The 16,768-nt window shown below is 37.7% G+C and overlaps 1 protein-coding gene across 3 annotated transcripts in view; it reads left to right on the top strand.

Annotated features, from left to right (window-relative positions):
- The window catches only part of SLC12A6 (solute carrier family 12 (potassium/chloride transporter), member 6), an 85,668-nt gene that overhangs the window by 13,664 nt on the left and 55,236 nt on the right, over positions 1-16,768 (top strand). The window contains exons 1-2 of one of the 3 annotated variants that reach the window (XM_010844168.1): positions 8,410-9,525; positions 11,265-11,315. The exons of 1 other annotated variant lie outside the window; for it this stretch is intronic. In XM_010844168.1, the coding sequence (XP_010842470.1) occupies positions 9,402-9,525; positions 11,265-11,315 (175 nt within the window). In that variant the 5' untranslated portion in view covers positions 8,410-9,401. Of the gene's footprint in view, positions 1-8,409; positions 9,526-11,264; positions 11,316-16,768 lie in introns of those variants that run through there. One more of the 3 variants, XM_010844169.1, reaches the window with a different exon arrangement.

The raw sequence follows: 16,768 nt of genomic DNA on the forward strand, positions 1-16,768 counted from the left end.
AGGCTGAGCACCCAAGAATTGATGCTTTTGAACTGTGGTGTTGGAGAAGACTCCTGAGAGCCCCTTGGACTGCAAGGAGATCAAACCAGTCCATCCTAAAGGAAATCAGTCCTGAATATTCATTGGAAGGACTGATGCTGAAGCTGAAGCTCCAAAACTTTGGCCACCTGATGTGAAGAACTGACTCACTGGAAAAGGCCCTGATGCTGGGAAGGATTGAGGGCAGGAGGAGAAGAGGAGAATAGAGGATAAGATGGTTGGATGGCATCATCGACTCAATGTACATGAGTTTGGGCGAACTCTGGGAGGTGGTGAAGTACAGGGAAGCCTGGCCAACAACAGTGGTTGGCTCTGCTGCAATATTTATTAAGCTGCAAATGTGTAATAAGAGTAGAAGAGGTATGAGGAAATGCAAGTTTTATGTTCTGTGTATATTTTTGCAATATTTTGCCTCACATTGTGGGCGTGAAAGGAAATGTTTTTTAAAAAATGTCGTAAAATGGTATGTTTCCAGAACAACGTAAGGTTCTATGTTCCTAACAAGAAATCTGGCCTAAAAATGCATTTTTCACTCTGTTTTACACAAATGATCTCAAGTACCTAGGACATTATGAAAGTGAAAGTTGCTCAGTTGTATCCAACTCTTTGCGACCCCATGGACTATACAGTCCACGGAATTCTCCAGGCCAGAAGACTGGAGTGGGTAGCCTTTCCCTTCTCCAGGGGATCTTCCCAACCCAGGGATCGAACCTGCGTCTCGGGCATTGCAGGCGGATTCTTTACCAGCTGAGCCACAAGGGAGGCCCCAGGGCGTTATAATAATGCTTAATTAACATGAAGATGCACTGATTTAGTTACATTAGTCCATCTAAAAAAAGGAAGTGAAGAAAGTGTTAGTCGCTCAGTTATGTCCAACTCTTTGCAACCCCATGGACTGTAGGCCACCAGGCTCCTCTTGTCCCTGGAATTCTCTAGGCAAGAAAACTGGACTGGGTTGTCATTCACTTCTCCAGGTGATCTTCACAACCCAGGGATCAAATCCAGATCTCCGGCATTGCAGGCAGATTCTTTACTGTCTGAGCCACCAGGGAAGCCATCTAAAGTTAGTTAATATTCATGTTTCGACCCTTGTCTCAATAGATCTATTTTAATTTATTTTTAAACAAAGTGTTTATATTAGAGACTTGTTTGTACAAGAGGAAAAAAGTCCACTCAAAGCATCATCTGTCATTATGCATTAACCTCCAACACTCGTGGGTTCCCACTGGATCACTGAATCTTAACAATAAGTCTGTGCCTGTCATCCTCAGTAAATCTGTTTTAAAATGGAGTTTGTTGCTGGGGAAAAAGAAAGCAATAATTTATAAAAAATACTTGTTCTCTGACATAAAAATTAACAAGGAAATTTTGTTTCAAATTATGTTTTCATTTTCCTTTATATTTTAGAAATATGTCCTAAGTTTTGATAATGTTTAATATCCGTTTTATTGTCTATGTACTACTGGTAGTATTGACTAGAAGCCCATAGATCATATTTCAAAATGAAAGAATGAAGTATCATACCTCAGAAATGAAAATCTGAGTTACTGAGTAGTTCATGTTTTCATACTTAGGTTGATTTTTTTGGGGGGCCTCTCATTTGTAGGTTACAATTGACATTGGGATGAGCAACCTTATATTGGGAATTGCAATACTCTGAAAAAGATAACAGTAGAAGCTGAGGGCTCTAAGTACTCAAAGGCTTTTGATAATGCCTTCTTTAGTATTTGGATCAGTAGCCAAAATGAATGGCATAGCTCTCCAACTAGCACTAGCAATCAACTGTTATTCTTTCCTCTAGTGAAGACTCACAGCTTAAGGTTCCTACAGAAGAAACTGGGCAAGGTGGTACTGTTGTGCTGTCAAGATTGATTCTATAAGTTACACTCCTGGTTTTATATTGCTTGTTATTATGTAGTTAATAGGATAATAAGTCTGCGAGCTCCTTGAGGGCAGGAACAGTGTCGTCTTCTCCATTGCATTCCTCTTTCCTGGCATATGGCATATTGAATAAATGCATGAGTCCTTCAGCCTCAGTAAAGCATGAGATTTTCCTGATGTTTTGATTTGGAGAACTCTTTGTTATCCTTACCCTATAGTATTACGAATCCATCAGAAAATAATGTCTTTTTTGTATTTACTGTCTTTCAGTCATCAGTCCCAAAATACATTATAAATATTATTTTATAAATATCCAGTCATAGACAATTTTATGTAATTTTGAGATTTAGAAGTCTTAATGCCTTACTATCCATGATAGTTGGTCCTCACCAAAGTAACTGACTCATTTAATTCTTTTTATAGTTGTCTACATAGCAAGGCAAAATTTAGAATTTGTGATCATTTTTATACTTTAATATTTATTGCCCCAGTATTTGAAGGAGAAAAAGGTTTTGCTGAGTATGTTAAATAGGAAATTTATGTATAATGAGATTCTGTATACTTTTCAAATTTAAGTAGTGAACTGCCCATTGACTTCTAATAAAATGTTTAGAACATTCTCTAACAGAGCCATTCAGAGTGAGGTATGCAGATGGTGCTGGATCATGAGCTATTTATTAACCTGCTTACCTCTATGAGGAGATAATGTCAGAAATTAAGTTTTTAGAACTTGCTTAGCAATTTGTTAGAGTAAGTTTATGTCTATTGAGTCTAACAATAAAAATTGGAATTCGTGTTTTGTATATTTCATTTTCTAGTAATTTTTATTTTATGTTTTTATAGGTCTTTTTTTTTTGTCCATAATGAATGGCAATTTAAAGAAAAATAGTCCTTTACCAAAGATAATTTGCAATGAGAGTGTGGTTCTAGATAATTTGCATAGGTTTTGTACAGTACAGTTCTCAATTTCTTCAAACTAAGTGGAAATACATACATGATTTGCTCTAAAGTTGAGTGTTTTGTTTTTTTTTTTTTTTTAAGATTTATTTGTTTTTGGCTGTGCTGGATATTTGTTGCTGCACGTGGGCTTTCTCCAGTTGCAGTGAGAGGTGACTGCTCTTCATTGCAGTGCACGTGCTTCTCATTTCCGTGGCTTCTCTCGTTGGGGAGCATGGGCTTTGCAGCACTGGCTTGGTAGTTGTGGCGCACAGGCTTAGTTGCTCCGCTGGCGTGTGGGATCATCCTGGACCAGGGACTGAAGCCATGTACCCTGCACTGGCATGTAGATTTGTAACCCCTAGACCACCAGGAAAGCCCCTAAAATTGAGTGTTTAATGATGGGGTTTAACAAAATATTACAAACTGAAATAATCCTTATGTTGAAAGTAATTTCCTGTTGACTTCCACTTGTTTCAGTGTCTTCACTGAAGCTAACTTGTCTTTTTTTTTTTTTTAATAAATGGGTTGAATAAAATAAAATGCTGGTTATCATGAATTGTTAACCATGATTAAAAATTAATAACAGAATAGTGTAGAGTGGTAAATTGTACTTTCAAAATATTACCCAAAATATACCCATTCTTTTAAAGAATGGTCATGATTCTTTAAAAAAAAAAAAAATTTAAGGTGCTCGTGTGTCTCTTTAAATTTTTTTTTTTTTTTAATAAATGGGTTGAATAAAATAAAATGCTGGTTATCATGAATTGTTAACCATGATTAAAAATTAATAACAGAATAGTGTAGAGTGGTAAATTGTACTTTCAAAATATTACCCAAAATATACCCATTCTTTAAAAGAATGGGTATATTTTGGGTAATATTTTGAAAGTACAATTTACCACTCTACACTATTCTGTTATTAATTTTTAATCATGGTTAACAATTCATGATAACCAGCATTTTATTTTATTCAACCCATTTATTAAAAAAAAAAAAAAAGACAAGTTAGCTTCAGTGAAGACACTGAAACAAGTGGAAGTCAACAGGAAATTACTTTCAGTCATGTTTGTGTGTGGTGTGGTGGGCGTTGTGTGTCGATTTTCAATTAGCCTGGCTGCAAGCTCCTCAGAGGTGTAGTGTTTTGAGCTTTCTGTCATTGTGCTGTTTCTCTTCAAGGCCAGTTTGTTGTAGTGTTTTGGTAGGATTCTCATAAATGGTGGTCTATAAAATGTGGCATTTTTTCTAATAAAAAATTCAATTAAAAAAAAAAAGACATAGTCACAAGCGTTTCAGTGAAAGTAACTAATAAATATAACATGTATAATATTTAGCCTAAAGAATAAAATGCCCATTTTGCCCTAGCTTGGCCCTATATCTTATTGCTTGAAAATACCATAGATTTTTTAAAAAATTTATTGATGTATAGCTGATTTACAGTGTTGCGTTAATTTCTGCTATGTAGCATATTCTTTTCCATTATGGTTCATTACAGAATATTGAATATAGTTCCCTGTGCTACACAGTAGGACCTTGTTGTTTATCCATTCTCTACAGAGTAGTTTGCATCTGCTAATTCCAGACTCCCAATCCATGCCTCCCTCACCCACTCTTCTCCCTGGCAACCACAGATCTGTTCTCCCCTGGATTTTTTTTAAATGTAAAAATGTAAATATTTCAGACCTGCAAGGTGACTCTCATTTCAAACAGTGTTCAGCACTCTAGAATCAAAGTTCAGGAAAAGCATTTATGCAACTCCCTAAATTTTATGTGAAATGAAATTTGACCCATAAGTGATTTGTTCCAAAGTTTTTTAGATTTCAGTGAACTTCGTTTAGTTCATTTTATTTTTTTTCCAACAGTTTTTTATGAGAAATTTCACACATACACAAAAGTTGAAAGATTATATTATAAATACGCATAACCGTGTCCTCTGGAGGCTACACTTAGCATTTTGCTATATTTGTTTTATCATATGTTCATCCCTTCCAATGATCCATCTATTTTTGAAGCATTTCAAAGTTAAAGTGCAGACATCAGTGTGCTTCACACTTAAACACTTCAGTATGTGTATAATTAATGTGTAATGTATAATTTATAATGTTTTTGAGATTCATTCATGTTGTTGTTGAATGTATCAGTAATTCATTCCTGGTTATTGTTGGGTAATAGTCTATTGTACGGAGAAGGCAGTGGCACCCCACTCTAGTACTTTTACCTAGAAAATCCCATGGACGGAGGAGCCTGGTGGGCTGCAGTCCATGGGGTCGCTAGGAGTTGGACACGACTGAGCGACTTCACTTTCACTTTTCACTTTCATGCATTGGAGAAGGAAATGGCAACCCACTCCAGTGTTCTTGCCTGGAGAATCCCAGGGACGGGGAAGCCTGGTGGCCTGCCATCTATGGGATCTCACAGAGTAGGACACGACTGAAGTGACTTAGCAGCAGCAGCAGCAGCAGCAGCAGCAGTAGTCTATTGTATGAATATACTATAGGTTGTGTATCCTGTGATGGATACCTACTAGGCTGTTTCCTGTTTGAACAGTTATGAATAAAGCTGCTAGTACATACTTGTTCAAATTTTTTTGTGATTTTAGCTTTTATTTCTCTTTGGTAAATACCTAGAAGAGGAATTGCTGGGTCATAAAGTAGGTGTGTGTTTAAATTTATTTTAAAAGTGCCAGACTTTCTTCCAAAGTGGTCAACATTTCCATTAACATTTGCTCTACATCCTTGCCAATAGTTTTAGTTGTGATTTTAATTTGCATTTCCCTGATGACCACTGATGTTGAGTGTTTTTTTCAATTGGTTATTATTATCCTTGTATATAGCTTCTTTTGTGAATTGTCTGTCTGAATCTTCTGCTCATTTCCTGTTGAGTTGTCTTGTTACTGTTGAGTGGTTTGGGAAGATCCCCTGGAGAAGGGCATGGCAACCCACTCCAATATTCTTGCCTGAAGAATTCCGTGTACAGAAGAGCCTGGTGGGCTACAGTCCATGGGGTCGCAAAGAGTCAGTCATGACTGAGTGACTAACACTTCCACTTTTCTTGGGCATTTTTATATATTCAGACCACAAGTCCTTTGTCAGGCATATGTTTTATGAATGTTTTCTCCCAGTCTTTGACTTGCCTATTCATTTGCATAATGGTGTCAGTTTACTGTATTTTTTCAACATTTTGTTATAAAAAATTTCAAACATACAGAAAATTGAAAGACTTATAGTAAACACTCATATGCGTACCACCCAGAATCTATCATTAACATTTTATTATACTTTTCCTGTCACAACTTGTCTATCCATTTATATGCATTTTAAGCTAAATTGTGGATATCAGTTCATTTTCCCCCAATACCTCAGGATACATACTATTAAATAGAATTCATTATCTGTTAGCAGCTTTTTTTTCTTTCAAGTTAAACTTTTCATACAGTAAAATACACAACTTTTAAGTGAAGATTGACTGAATTTTGACAAACGCATATACGTGTGGAACTCTTAAACTCCATGTCAAGATATAGAATCTTACCAACACTCTGGGAAGTTCTCTCTTGCTCCATCCCATTTAATCCCCACTTCCATTCCTCCAGAGGCAGCCACTGTCCTGTTTTTTATCCACCATATTACTTCTGCCAGCACTTTGCTGTTGGTTGTTTCATATATTACGTATTCTTTTGTTTAAGGCTTCTGTAACTTAGCATCAGGTTTCTGAGATTCATCCATATTGTTGTAGGTATCACTGGTTCATTCTTTTTTATAGCTGAGTAGTAATCCCTTGTATGAATGTATCAGAGTTCTTTTACTCATTCTTTCGTGGGCTTCCTGTTTGGGGCTGGGTTTCCAGTTTCGGGCTATTGTTAATAACTGTTATGAACATTCCTATACAAGTCCTTCTGTGGGAATATATTTTCATTCACAGGGTAAATTCAGGGTGGTAAATACTAAGGAGTGCAATTGTTGGATTATAGGGATAAGTACCAGACCCTTTTCCAGAGTGGTGAACCAGCTTGTGCTTCATAAACAATGTATGAAAGTTCCTTCCGTTCCACAGCCCCACCAAATTTGGTGTTATCCATCTTCCCTGTTTTATCTGTCACGCTGGCTATGGAATGGTATATATACCTCATTGTTTTAGTTTGTTGGTCTTTAAATAGCTGTTTCTTATATCCTACCTTCTCTATCTAACCACCGTTCCTATACAGAACTTACACATCTCTTCTTTGCCACTCCCCCCCCTTTTCTGTATTACTTTAACTTTGCCTTGAAATTTTTTATAATCCCACACTACCTACAGTGCAATCTAGGAGAGAACTGTTTTAAACTTGCTGACCATTATGACTACCAGAGCATTAAATTGGTAAATAAATTACACCTATTGTAGATTGACAGATATTTGTTACCTTCCTACTTGTTTAGTTTGGGGGATTTTTTAGAGGGGAGAGGTGACAGGATAACATTTGTACATAGGGTTATATGTACAAGCTACATATAGATTTATAAACACAAGTAATTGTTTCTTTCCATTGACTAAAAAATTAGGTACAATTCAACTCTTTTTATAAAATAAATATGAAAAAGTAAGATCCCATTGGAAATATCTAGTGACACTAAAGTATTAATAAATTTGAAACCTAGAATATAATATGGAAATCTTTGACAGTGTGGCAGTTGTTTTAAGTTCCTTTGAGTAAATTAGTTGAGTAGCTACCCAAGTCTTTAATATGGAAAAATCACCAAGGGCACTACCACACCTGACTTACTTCATGTCTCTCAGAGAAAAAAATCTCAGTAGCTACAAAGCCTTCTTTTTTTTTCCTTATAGTAATTCTCAGCCTTGGCTGCCTGTTAGAACCATTTGGGGGGAACTTTTCAAAGTCCTGTTGCCCAAGTTCTACTCCAGAGCAGTTATATCAGAATATCTGGGATGGGACTCAGGCATCAGTAGTTTTAACATCTCTCCAGCTGATTCCAATTTGTAGCCTGAGATTACAAACCAGTGTTATGCAGGAACCCATGAAATAAAATTTAAGTAAGTGTATATGAATTTCTTTTCTGTGAAACCTCTGCGCTGACTACCATCAAAGGTACTGGAGATCTTTAATTTGGGCTTCACCATTTACAAGCTGTGTGACTTTGGGCAAGTTCTTAGCCTAATGTTTCTGTTTTTGTGATGGATTAAATGAGATCCTAATGAAAAGTTTCTAGTGCAGTGCAGTGTACAAGTAGGTCTTTAACAGCTATCGGCTTTGTTCTCTTTTGGAAGTGGTGTATATTGGAATAAATGAGGATTATAAACCATCATTATTCTCTTTTAAATTTAGTGTAGTCTTGCTTGTCAGGTGTTACTAACAACAAAATCCTCCTATTACATCATTAATATGGAAATTAGCACAGAGCTCAAGGCTCAGAGGTTAAAGCGTCTGCCTGCAATGCGGGAGACCTGGGTTTAATCCCTGGGTCGGGAAGATCCTCTGGAGAAGGAAATGGCAACCCACTCCAGTATTCTTGCCTGGAGAATCCCATGGACGGAGGAGCCTGGTGGGCTACAGTCCACGGGGTCACAAAGAGTCGGACACGACTGAGCGACTTCACTTTCGCTCAAGTTACTGAACTCCTGTGTCAGAGTGCTCAGATAGGGCCTCATACTCTGTTAAAGTCATCAACTGAGAACACAATTATCTGATAAAATATATCAGAAGTATGTTATTTTAAGTGTGTGCTAAAGGAACTATACACCTCTGACGGAGGTCAGAGATTTTCTTGGATTGTTTTTTCTTTAAAACACAATGTTTACACTCTGTACAAAACGAAAAATGCTTAACTCTTCTCGTTAAAAATATTTAGCTCTTTTAAACAAATTTGGACTTTCAGGGAAGTTAATGTCTCTTCTCTGGTGTCCTTGTATACCCTACAACATCTTGAACTATGCTTTATATAAAATACATAGGTATTCATTAAATATTTGTTGAATAAATGTTCTCATCTGAAAGATAAGAAAAAACATTGACCTGCATAACTGTTTTCAATATGCTTTGAAATAAAGCAACAACAGAAACTTACAAATAGTTGATTTTCTAAATTGATGTAGTACCAGTCTTTAATGAATTTTTCCCTAGTCTTTGTCCTGTGAGATGTGAGGGCACAGGTTGAGATCTTGATGTGCAAATAACTTAAAGAAACAAGAGGGTGCATACACAATGGACAGAGTTTCAAGCATTCTTCCCGCTCTCCAGCCCTTGCTTCTCTGGGAAAGCAGCCTAAACCATTCTTGTGATTCTCACAGTTTAATAACAAATAAGCAAGAGGTGGAATGCTTAATCCTTTTAAGTGAATGGTAAACACCACCTTGGAAGGCGTGTTTTCCAGGTTCCCCTCCCTTAGGGCCGTAGGTCACGTGAACTGAAAGTACTTCCCGATTCCCTGCCTGGGTCTCCCGTGGGCAGTGATCAGAGTCAGAAAGGGGCACAGCAAGGAAGTGATAGGCAGCGAACGTAGACTGGAAGGAAGCAAACACAGGGAGAGCACACGTTCCTAACTAGAGCGATGCCACACTTCACAGTGACTAAAGTAGAGGATACGGAGGAGGGGGCAGCAGCTCCCGTCTCCCAGGAGGGGGAACCCAGCTTAGCAGAAATAAAAGCCCCGATTCAGCATTCAGATGAACCAGGTGAGTACTCAGCTGGGGAGCTTTGGAGAACTGGAGGTCTCGTGAAAGAAAATAGTACCTAAAATATTCAAAATGCCTCGTTAAGAATGGAGAAAAAGTATTGTGGTTCAAGTGCTTTTCAGTCAGCTGTTTCACTCCTTTGTATACCTGATAACTTTTTTCACATTCTGGTTTGTTTTTCCCCACAATGAATTCTGTGTTCATTACCTACAGGTGAAACTGAACCGGTATCCGTGTATGAAAAGCGTTTTCAAGCAAAAAGAAAGGCACAGTTAGAGGCAGTTTATGTGGAATTTAGAATTCATCTTTCGCTCAGTTTAAAAAGTACATCAACAGGGAGCATGGTTCAGCAGTTTTGTACAGTGGACTTTGCACTTGTACTTCTCCAGTTCTTCAGTATTTTGCCTCAGTTTTTTACCAGTTAAAGAGTAATTCAGTAGTAAATCATCTAAGCATTCTTGAATGAAAGAACAAAAGTACAGTAGGTCAATTGTGACTAGCATAGCTTCAGGTTTAATAAATTTGATGAATGTGATTATTCCTATTATTTTCTCTAAATGGTAACAATTAATTACACTTGCTGGGGGAATTGTGGCTTTGAATTTTTAACATGCCGTTAAAATCTGAGTTAATATTATGGTATTAAATACAGCCATAGTTTGAAGCCATTTATATTTTAAGTCTGTAACTTTCATAAATTTTCAAAAATTTCTCTAGTCTGTGAATAAAGGCAAAGGGAATAAAAGTCTCTTAAAATTCCATTTGATTCCGTGATTCTAATTTTCTTTTAGCAAGTAACACATCATAATTCATTGCTGTAACTGCTATTGACTCTCTCCTGTCCTACAGAGCATTCATGAATTTTTAAGAATCTCTAACTTAAAGATAAGGCTTATCAAAATAAAGCTCCGTTTATCTTTTCATTTTAGTGAGAGAATTTACTAGGGGAAGATAAGAAAGAAGGTTTTATGGAAACTCTTTTTCCTCCAGGTTATTTTTTTTTTCCACCAGGGTATTTTTCATTTTGCTAAACAAATAGGGTGATAAGTTGAAATTAAGGTATTTAAACTCAACAGGGAGTTACTGTGTAGCAAAGAGAACTTACTCAGTATTTTGTAATAGCCTGTATGGGAAAAGAGTACATATAAAAATATATAAACTGAGTCGTGTTGTATAGCTGAAAATATAACACATTATAAATCAACTATACTTCAATTTAAAAAAAAAGAAAGTAAGGTCAACCTACATTGTACTTAAACCTGATTCTCCGAAACTCTCGGTCAAAGAATTTAGGCTCTCTTTTGGGACAGTGTGTATTTGAAGCTGCGCTTCCTTTGTTGTCTGTGCTTGCTGCCCTTAGATTTTAATCCTTTTTAAGCTTTTGTTTTTGCTGTCTCATAATCCCACAAAATGCAAAGCTGTGCATTCTTCACTCCTGCTCAATTTTATTATATTTGGTTTTACTATTTTATTATATTTACTTATTTTACTCTATTATTTCGTCTTTACTGGTTCCATAATGTTGGAGGAAATCCACTTTATTCAGATTAGAACAGGGTAGAAATGATTTAATCTATTAGTAACCACCTAGAAAACTGGTGAAACATTTTTATAGCAACCAATATTTGTAATAAATAATATTGCTAGGCTTAATTTATTTTCTTCTGTAGTAATTGCTTTGGACAAGGAAGAAGTGACAGATATAATCTAAATTGAATTTAATAAGGCTTTTTATTTAGGCATTTTCCATGACAGTCCAGGAGGTATCCACTTGAATGAACTGTTGTTTGGTAAGTGAACAACTGATGGAAATACATTTTCTAAATTGTATTTATTTTTATTTTAGGATTAAATTAGAGGGAAAAAAGGAAGGAAACATATGGGGAAAACCTCAAAGTTTTTTTTTTTGCTTATTTGAAAAGCGTTGAGGAAGATAGTGGTTGCAGAGCAGTTGCTTGACATATGATAAGTTATAGCCCCTTGTTCTTCTGAGTTAAAATCCTAAATTGATTGTGATTTTATTGCAAGCACTTCTCATACTAGCCAGTTAGGTAACTAGTCACTTTTTTTATGGAGTTTTTTTTCCTTATTTGTCTGTGAGGAGAGAAAAATAGGATGTACCATCATATAAACTGAAAATATTTGGAAAGCAGATCATTTCTTTAAAATGTGTTTTTTAGAACATGAGATGTATTTGAACTAGACAGATAATTTGAGATAGAATAGGTAATTGTAAACATAACCTAATTTTCGAAAAATGTTTATTTTATTTTTGAACTGTGGTGGGTCTCTGTTGCTGCACTTGGGTTCTCCAGCTGTGCTGAGCTGAGGCTACTCTCTGTTGCATTGCACGGGCTTCTCACTGCGGTGGCTTCTCTTGTTGTGAATCACAGGCTGCAGGCGTGCAAGCTCAGTAGTTGTGGCACATGGTGCTAGTTGTTTTGCAACATGGGGGATCCTCACGACCAGAGATTGAACTGGTGTCCCCTGCATTGCAAGGCAAGTTCTTAACCATTGGACCACCAGGGAACGCTAAACTAATTTTAAAAAGTACACTGTGGTGATCCTTTTGTAATGTATAAAAATATCAAATAACTATTGTACAGTATACCTGAAACTAATGTAATATTGTAAGTCTGTTCAGTTCAGTCACTCAGTTGTGTCTGACTCTTTGCGACCCCATGGACTGCAAAATGCCAGGCTTCCCTGTCCTTCACTATCTCCCAGAGTTTGCCCAAGCTCATGTGCATTGAGTCGATGATGCCACCAACCATCTTATCCTCTGTCCCCTTCTTCTCTTGCCCTCAGTCTTTCCCAGAATCAGGGTCTTTTCCAGTGAGTCAGTTCTTCACATCAGGTGGCCAAAGTATTGGAGTTTCAGCTTCATCATCAGTCCTTCCAATGAATATTCAGGATTGATTTCCTTCAGGATTGACTGGTTTGATCTCCTTGCAGTCCAAGGGATTCTCAAGAGTCTTCTCCAACACTACAGTTCAAAAGCATCAATTCTTCAGCACTCAGCTTTCTTTATAGTCCAGCTGTCACATCCATACATGACCACTGGAAAAACCATAGCTTTGACTCTACAGACCTTTGTTGGCAAAGTAATGTCTCTGCTTTCTAATATTCTGTCTAGGTTGGTCATAGCTTTTCTTCCAAGGACCAAGCATCTTTTAATTTCATGGCTGCAGTCACCATCTGCAGTGATTTAGGAGCCCGAGAAAATAAAGTCTGTCACTGTTTACATTGTTTCCCCATCTATTTGCCATTAAGTGGTGGGACCAGATGCCATGATCTTTGTTTTTTGAATGTTGAATTTTGAGCCAGCTTTTTCACTCTCCTCTCTCACTTTGATCAAGAGGCTCTTTAGTTCTTCACTTTCTACCATTAGTGTGGTGTCATCTGCCTATCTGAGGTTATCGATGTTTCTCCTGGCAATTCCAGCTTGTGTTTCATCCAGCCCAGCATTGCACATGACGTGCTCTGCATATAAGTTAAATAAGCAGGGTGACAATATACAGCCTTGACATATTCCTTTCCCAATTTGGAACCAGTCTGTTGTTCCATGTCCAGTTCTAACTGTTGCTTCGTGACCTGCATACTGATTTGTCAGGAGGCAGATCAGGTGGTCTGGTATTCCCATCTCTTAAAGAATTTTCCACAGTTTGTTGTGGTCCACACAGACAAAGCCTTTGGCGTAGTCAGTAAAGCAAAGGTAGGTGTTTTTCTGGAACTCTCTTGCTTTTTCTATGGTCCAACAAATGTTGGCAATTTGATCTCTGGTTCCTCTGCCTTTTCTAAATCCAGCTTGAATGTCTGGAAGTTCACAGTTCATGTACTGTTGAAGCCTGGCTTGGAGAATTTTGAGCATTATTTTGCTAGTGTGTGAGATGAGTACAATTGTGTGGTAGTTTGAACATTCTTTGGCCTTGCCTTTCTTTGGGATTGGAATGAAAACTGACCTTTTCCAGTCCTGTTGCCATTGAGGAATTTTCCAAATTTGCTGGCATATTGGGTACAGCACTTTCACAGCATCATCTTTTAGAATTTGAAACAGCTCAGCTGGAATTCCATGACTTCCTCTAGCTTTGTTCGTAGTAATGCTTCCTAAGGCCCACTTGACTTCACAGTCCCTAATGTGTGGCTCTAGGTGAATAATCACACCATCGTGGTTATCTGGGTCATGAAGATCTTTTTGGCTCTAGGTGAATAATCACACCATCGTGGTTATCTGGGTCATGAAGATCTTTTTTGTATGGTACTTCTATGTATTCTTGCCACCTCTTCTTAATATCTTCTGCTTTTGTTAGGTCTATACCATTTCTGTCCTTTATTGAGCCCATCTTTGCATGAAATGTTCCCTTGGCATCTCTAATTTTTCTTGAAGAGATCTCTAGTCTTTGCCATTCTGTTTTTTTCCTCTATTTCTTTGCATTGATTGCTGAGGAAGGCTTTCTTATCTCTCCTTGCTCTTCTTTGGAACTCTGCATTCAGATGGATATATCTTTCCTTTCCTCCTTTGCCTTTTGCTTCTCTTTTCTCAGCTATCTGTAAGGCCTCCTCAGACAACTGTCTTGTCCTTTTGCATTTCTTGGGGATGGTTTTGATCACCACCTCCTGTACAGTGTTACAAACTGAACGTACAATTTGTAAGTCAACGGTACTTTAATTAAAAAACAGTAGTACATTCATCTCTGCCATGCCAACTACTAGAATGCCAGTCTAGTAAAACCCTACTTAATTTGGTTTCGAAGGGAAAGGCAGAAACTCAGACTTATCTAACATCTTTCTTGATTCCTTCTCTCTGGTCCACCTTAGGTGCCCTCTTTATGTTTTCTCTGAGGCTTGTCCACAGAAATAGCATGTATCACACTCTGGATTGTAATCACCTGTTCACTTGTCTGTCTCCCAAATACCCTGCCTATAAGTTCCTTGAGGGTAAAGATCTTGAATAATATTGTACCTCCACATCCAGGTGAATTGCACACAATAGACAATTCAGTGTACAGACTTGTTTTTTGCCTTTTTTTTTTTTTAATTCACTTAAGCACATGTTCATGCCAGATGTGCTTTTTTCCTAAGGCTACAAAGGTGAAGGAAGTATAAGTTCTCCACTCTGGACCCAGTTACCTGGCTTTGAATCCCAGTCCTACTAATTATTACTAATTAGGAGTAATGATAATTTCTATTAATTATTGCTTGAGTGACTTTGGGAAAGTGACTTAACTTTTCTTAGTCTTACTTTACTCATTGATAAGGGGAATAACAGTGCTATTTACTTCACAGGGTGGTTGTGAATTAATGGGAAAATGAACATAAAGCACTTAACATGTGTGACACAGCACTCAAAAATAAGAGCTACTGATTACTTACTATATTGTGATTAGTGGTTTAATAAGAGCAAAAATAAACCACTTTGGATAGCAAATTCTGGAGAAGACTATAATATTGCCTGGAGGGGACCCTTGGACAGGTATCTCAGAAGACAGGACATACTGATCCTATTTTAACAATCCTTTTTTTTCCTAAACTTTTTACTTTGTATTGGAGTATAGCTGATTAACAATATTGATAATTTCAGGTGAGCAGCAAAGGGACTCAGTTATACATATATATGTATCCATTTCCCCTGAAACTTCCCTCCCATCCAGGCTGCCACATAACTATTTAGCAGAATTCCCTATAGGAGGTCTGTGTTGGTTATCCATTTTGAATATAGCAGTTGGCACAGTGATTTTGAAGGGAGGTCTTGATGAGATTACAAGCAATAGAAACAGTTAGAAGGAATGAGGAAGATGTAGAGCAAGCAGGTGGGAAACAGACCTGTGCAGTAGCTCGCACGTTGGACGTGTGGGAAAGGGCTGGGGCTGCGTGGTGGAGCGTTGCCCAGCTTCAGCCTGTCCCCGCTCTGGGACGGTGGGTGCTACTGCCTTGTTAAAGGTAGCGAAACTGAGCTTGTTGTCCGTGAGCACCTTGCCTAAAGTTACCTGCTAAGTAGTAACAGAGCCTGTGTTCAAAACTGATAAATTTTACGTACTTCCCATCTCACCATGGTGCCAAGTCCTAGCTTTTGAAAAACAAGAGAAAGTTGTTTAATATCTGAAATGTGTTTGGATCACAGAGTTTGATGTAAACATTATGAAATCTGTAATTTTTTTATAGGAACAGTAAAACAATTTTACTATTTATTGCACTTACTGAATCAGGTATAAATGTTGCATTTATTCATTTATTGAAGGATAATTGCTTTGCAAGTTAAAGTATTTCCATGAAATATTTGTTTCAGATCTTCTTCCTCGCTCATCAGATTTCTTTCTTTTTTTTTTTTTTGTATTCTGCCACATCGTGAGGCTTGTGGGTTCTTGGTTCCCAGACCAGGGATTAAACCTGGGCCTCCACAGTGAAAGTGCAAATTTAACCACTAGACCCTCATCAGATCTTACAGTGTCTATGGATTGGGAAGATTTCAACGTCTGAAGTTGTGTTCAGTTGATACAGATAGCAGATTGGAAGATTTCTAAGGAGATTTTCAGAAATGAACCCATAACAGGAAAGAAGGAAATCTTTTTTTTTTTTTTAAGAAAGGAGAGAGGAAGAAACAAAAGGAAAGAGGGGAAGAAGGCAGAGAGGAAAAGAGGAAGGAAAGGAACTGTAAGATGGATTGGTCCCGGAAGAGATAAGTATTAAGGATGTGCGTGCAAGCTAAGTTGCTTCAGTCGTGTCTGATTCTGTGCAACCCTGTGGACTGTAGGCCTCCAGGCTCCTCTGTCCATGAGATTCTCCAGGCAAGAATATTGAAGTGGGTTGCTGCCATTTCCTTCTCCAAGGAAGAAAATCTTATATTGGTATTGGAGAGCATGTTCAAACATTAACTCTTAGTAACCCAAATTGCATGAGTTAAGTGGAGTTTAAATTTTATTAAGAACCCTCAAAATGTTAGATTGTAACCTAAACATTAGTTCTGCTTATGTTCAAAGGTAGGTGATCAAATCAGATCAGATCAGATCAGTCGCTCAGTCGTCTCTGACTCTTTGCGATCCCATGAATCGCAGCACGCCAGGCCTCCCTGTCCATCACCAACTCCCGGAGTTCACTCAGACTCAGGTCCATCGAGTCAGTGATGCCATCCAGCCATCTCATCCTCTGTCGTCCCCTTCTCTTCCTGCCCTCAATCCCTCCCAGCATCAGAGTCTTTTCCAACGAGTCAACTCTTCACATGAGGTGGCCAAAGTACTGGAGCTGT

Source organism: Bison bison, unplaced genomic scaffold, assembly GCF_000754665.1.
Source record: "Bison bison bison isolate TAMUID 2011002044 unplaced genomic scaffold, Bison_UMD1.0 scf7180017864197, whole genome shotgun sequence".
NCBI classification, from domain to species: domain Eukaryota; kingdom Metazoa; phylum Chordata; class Mammalia; order Artiodactyla; family Bovidae; genus Bison; species Bison bison.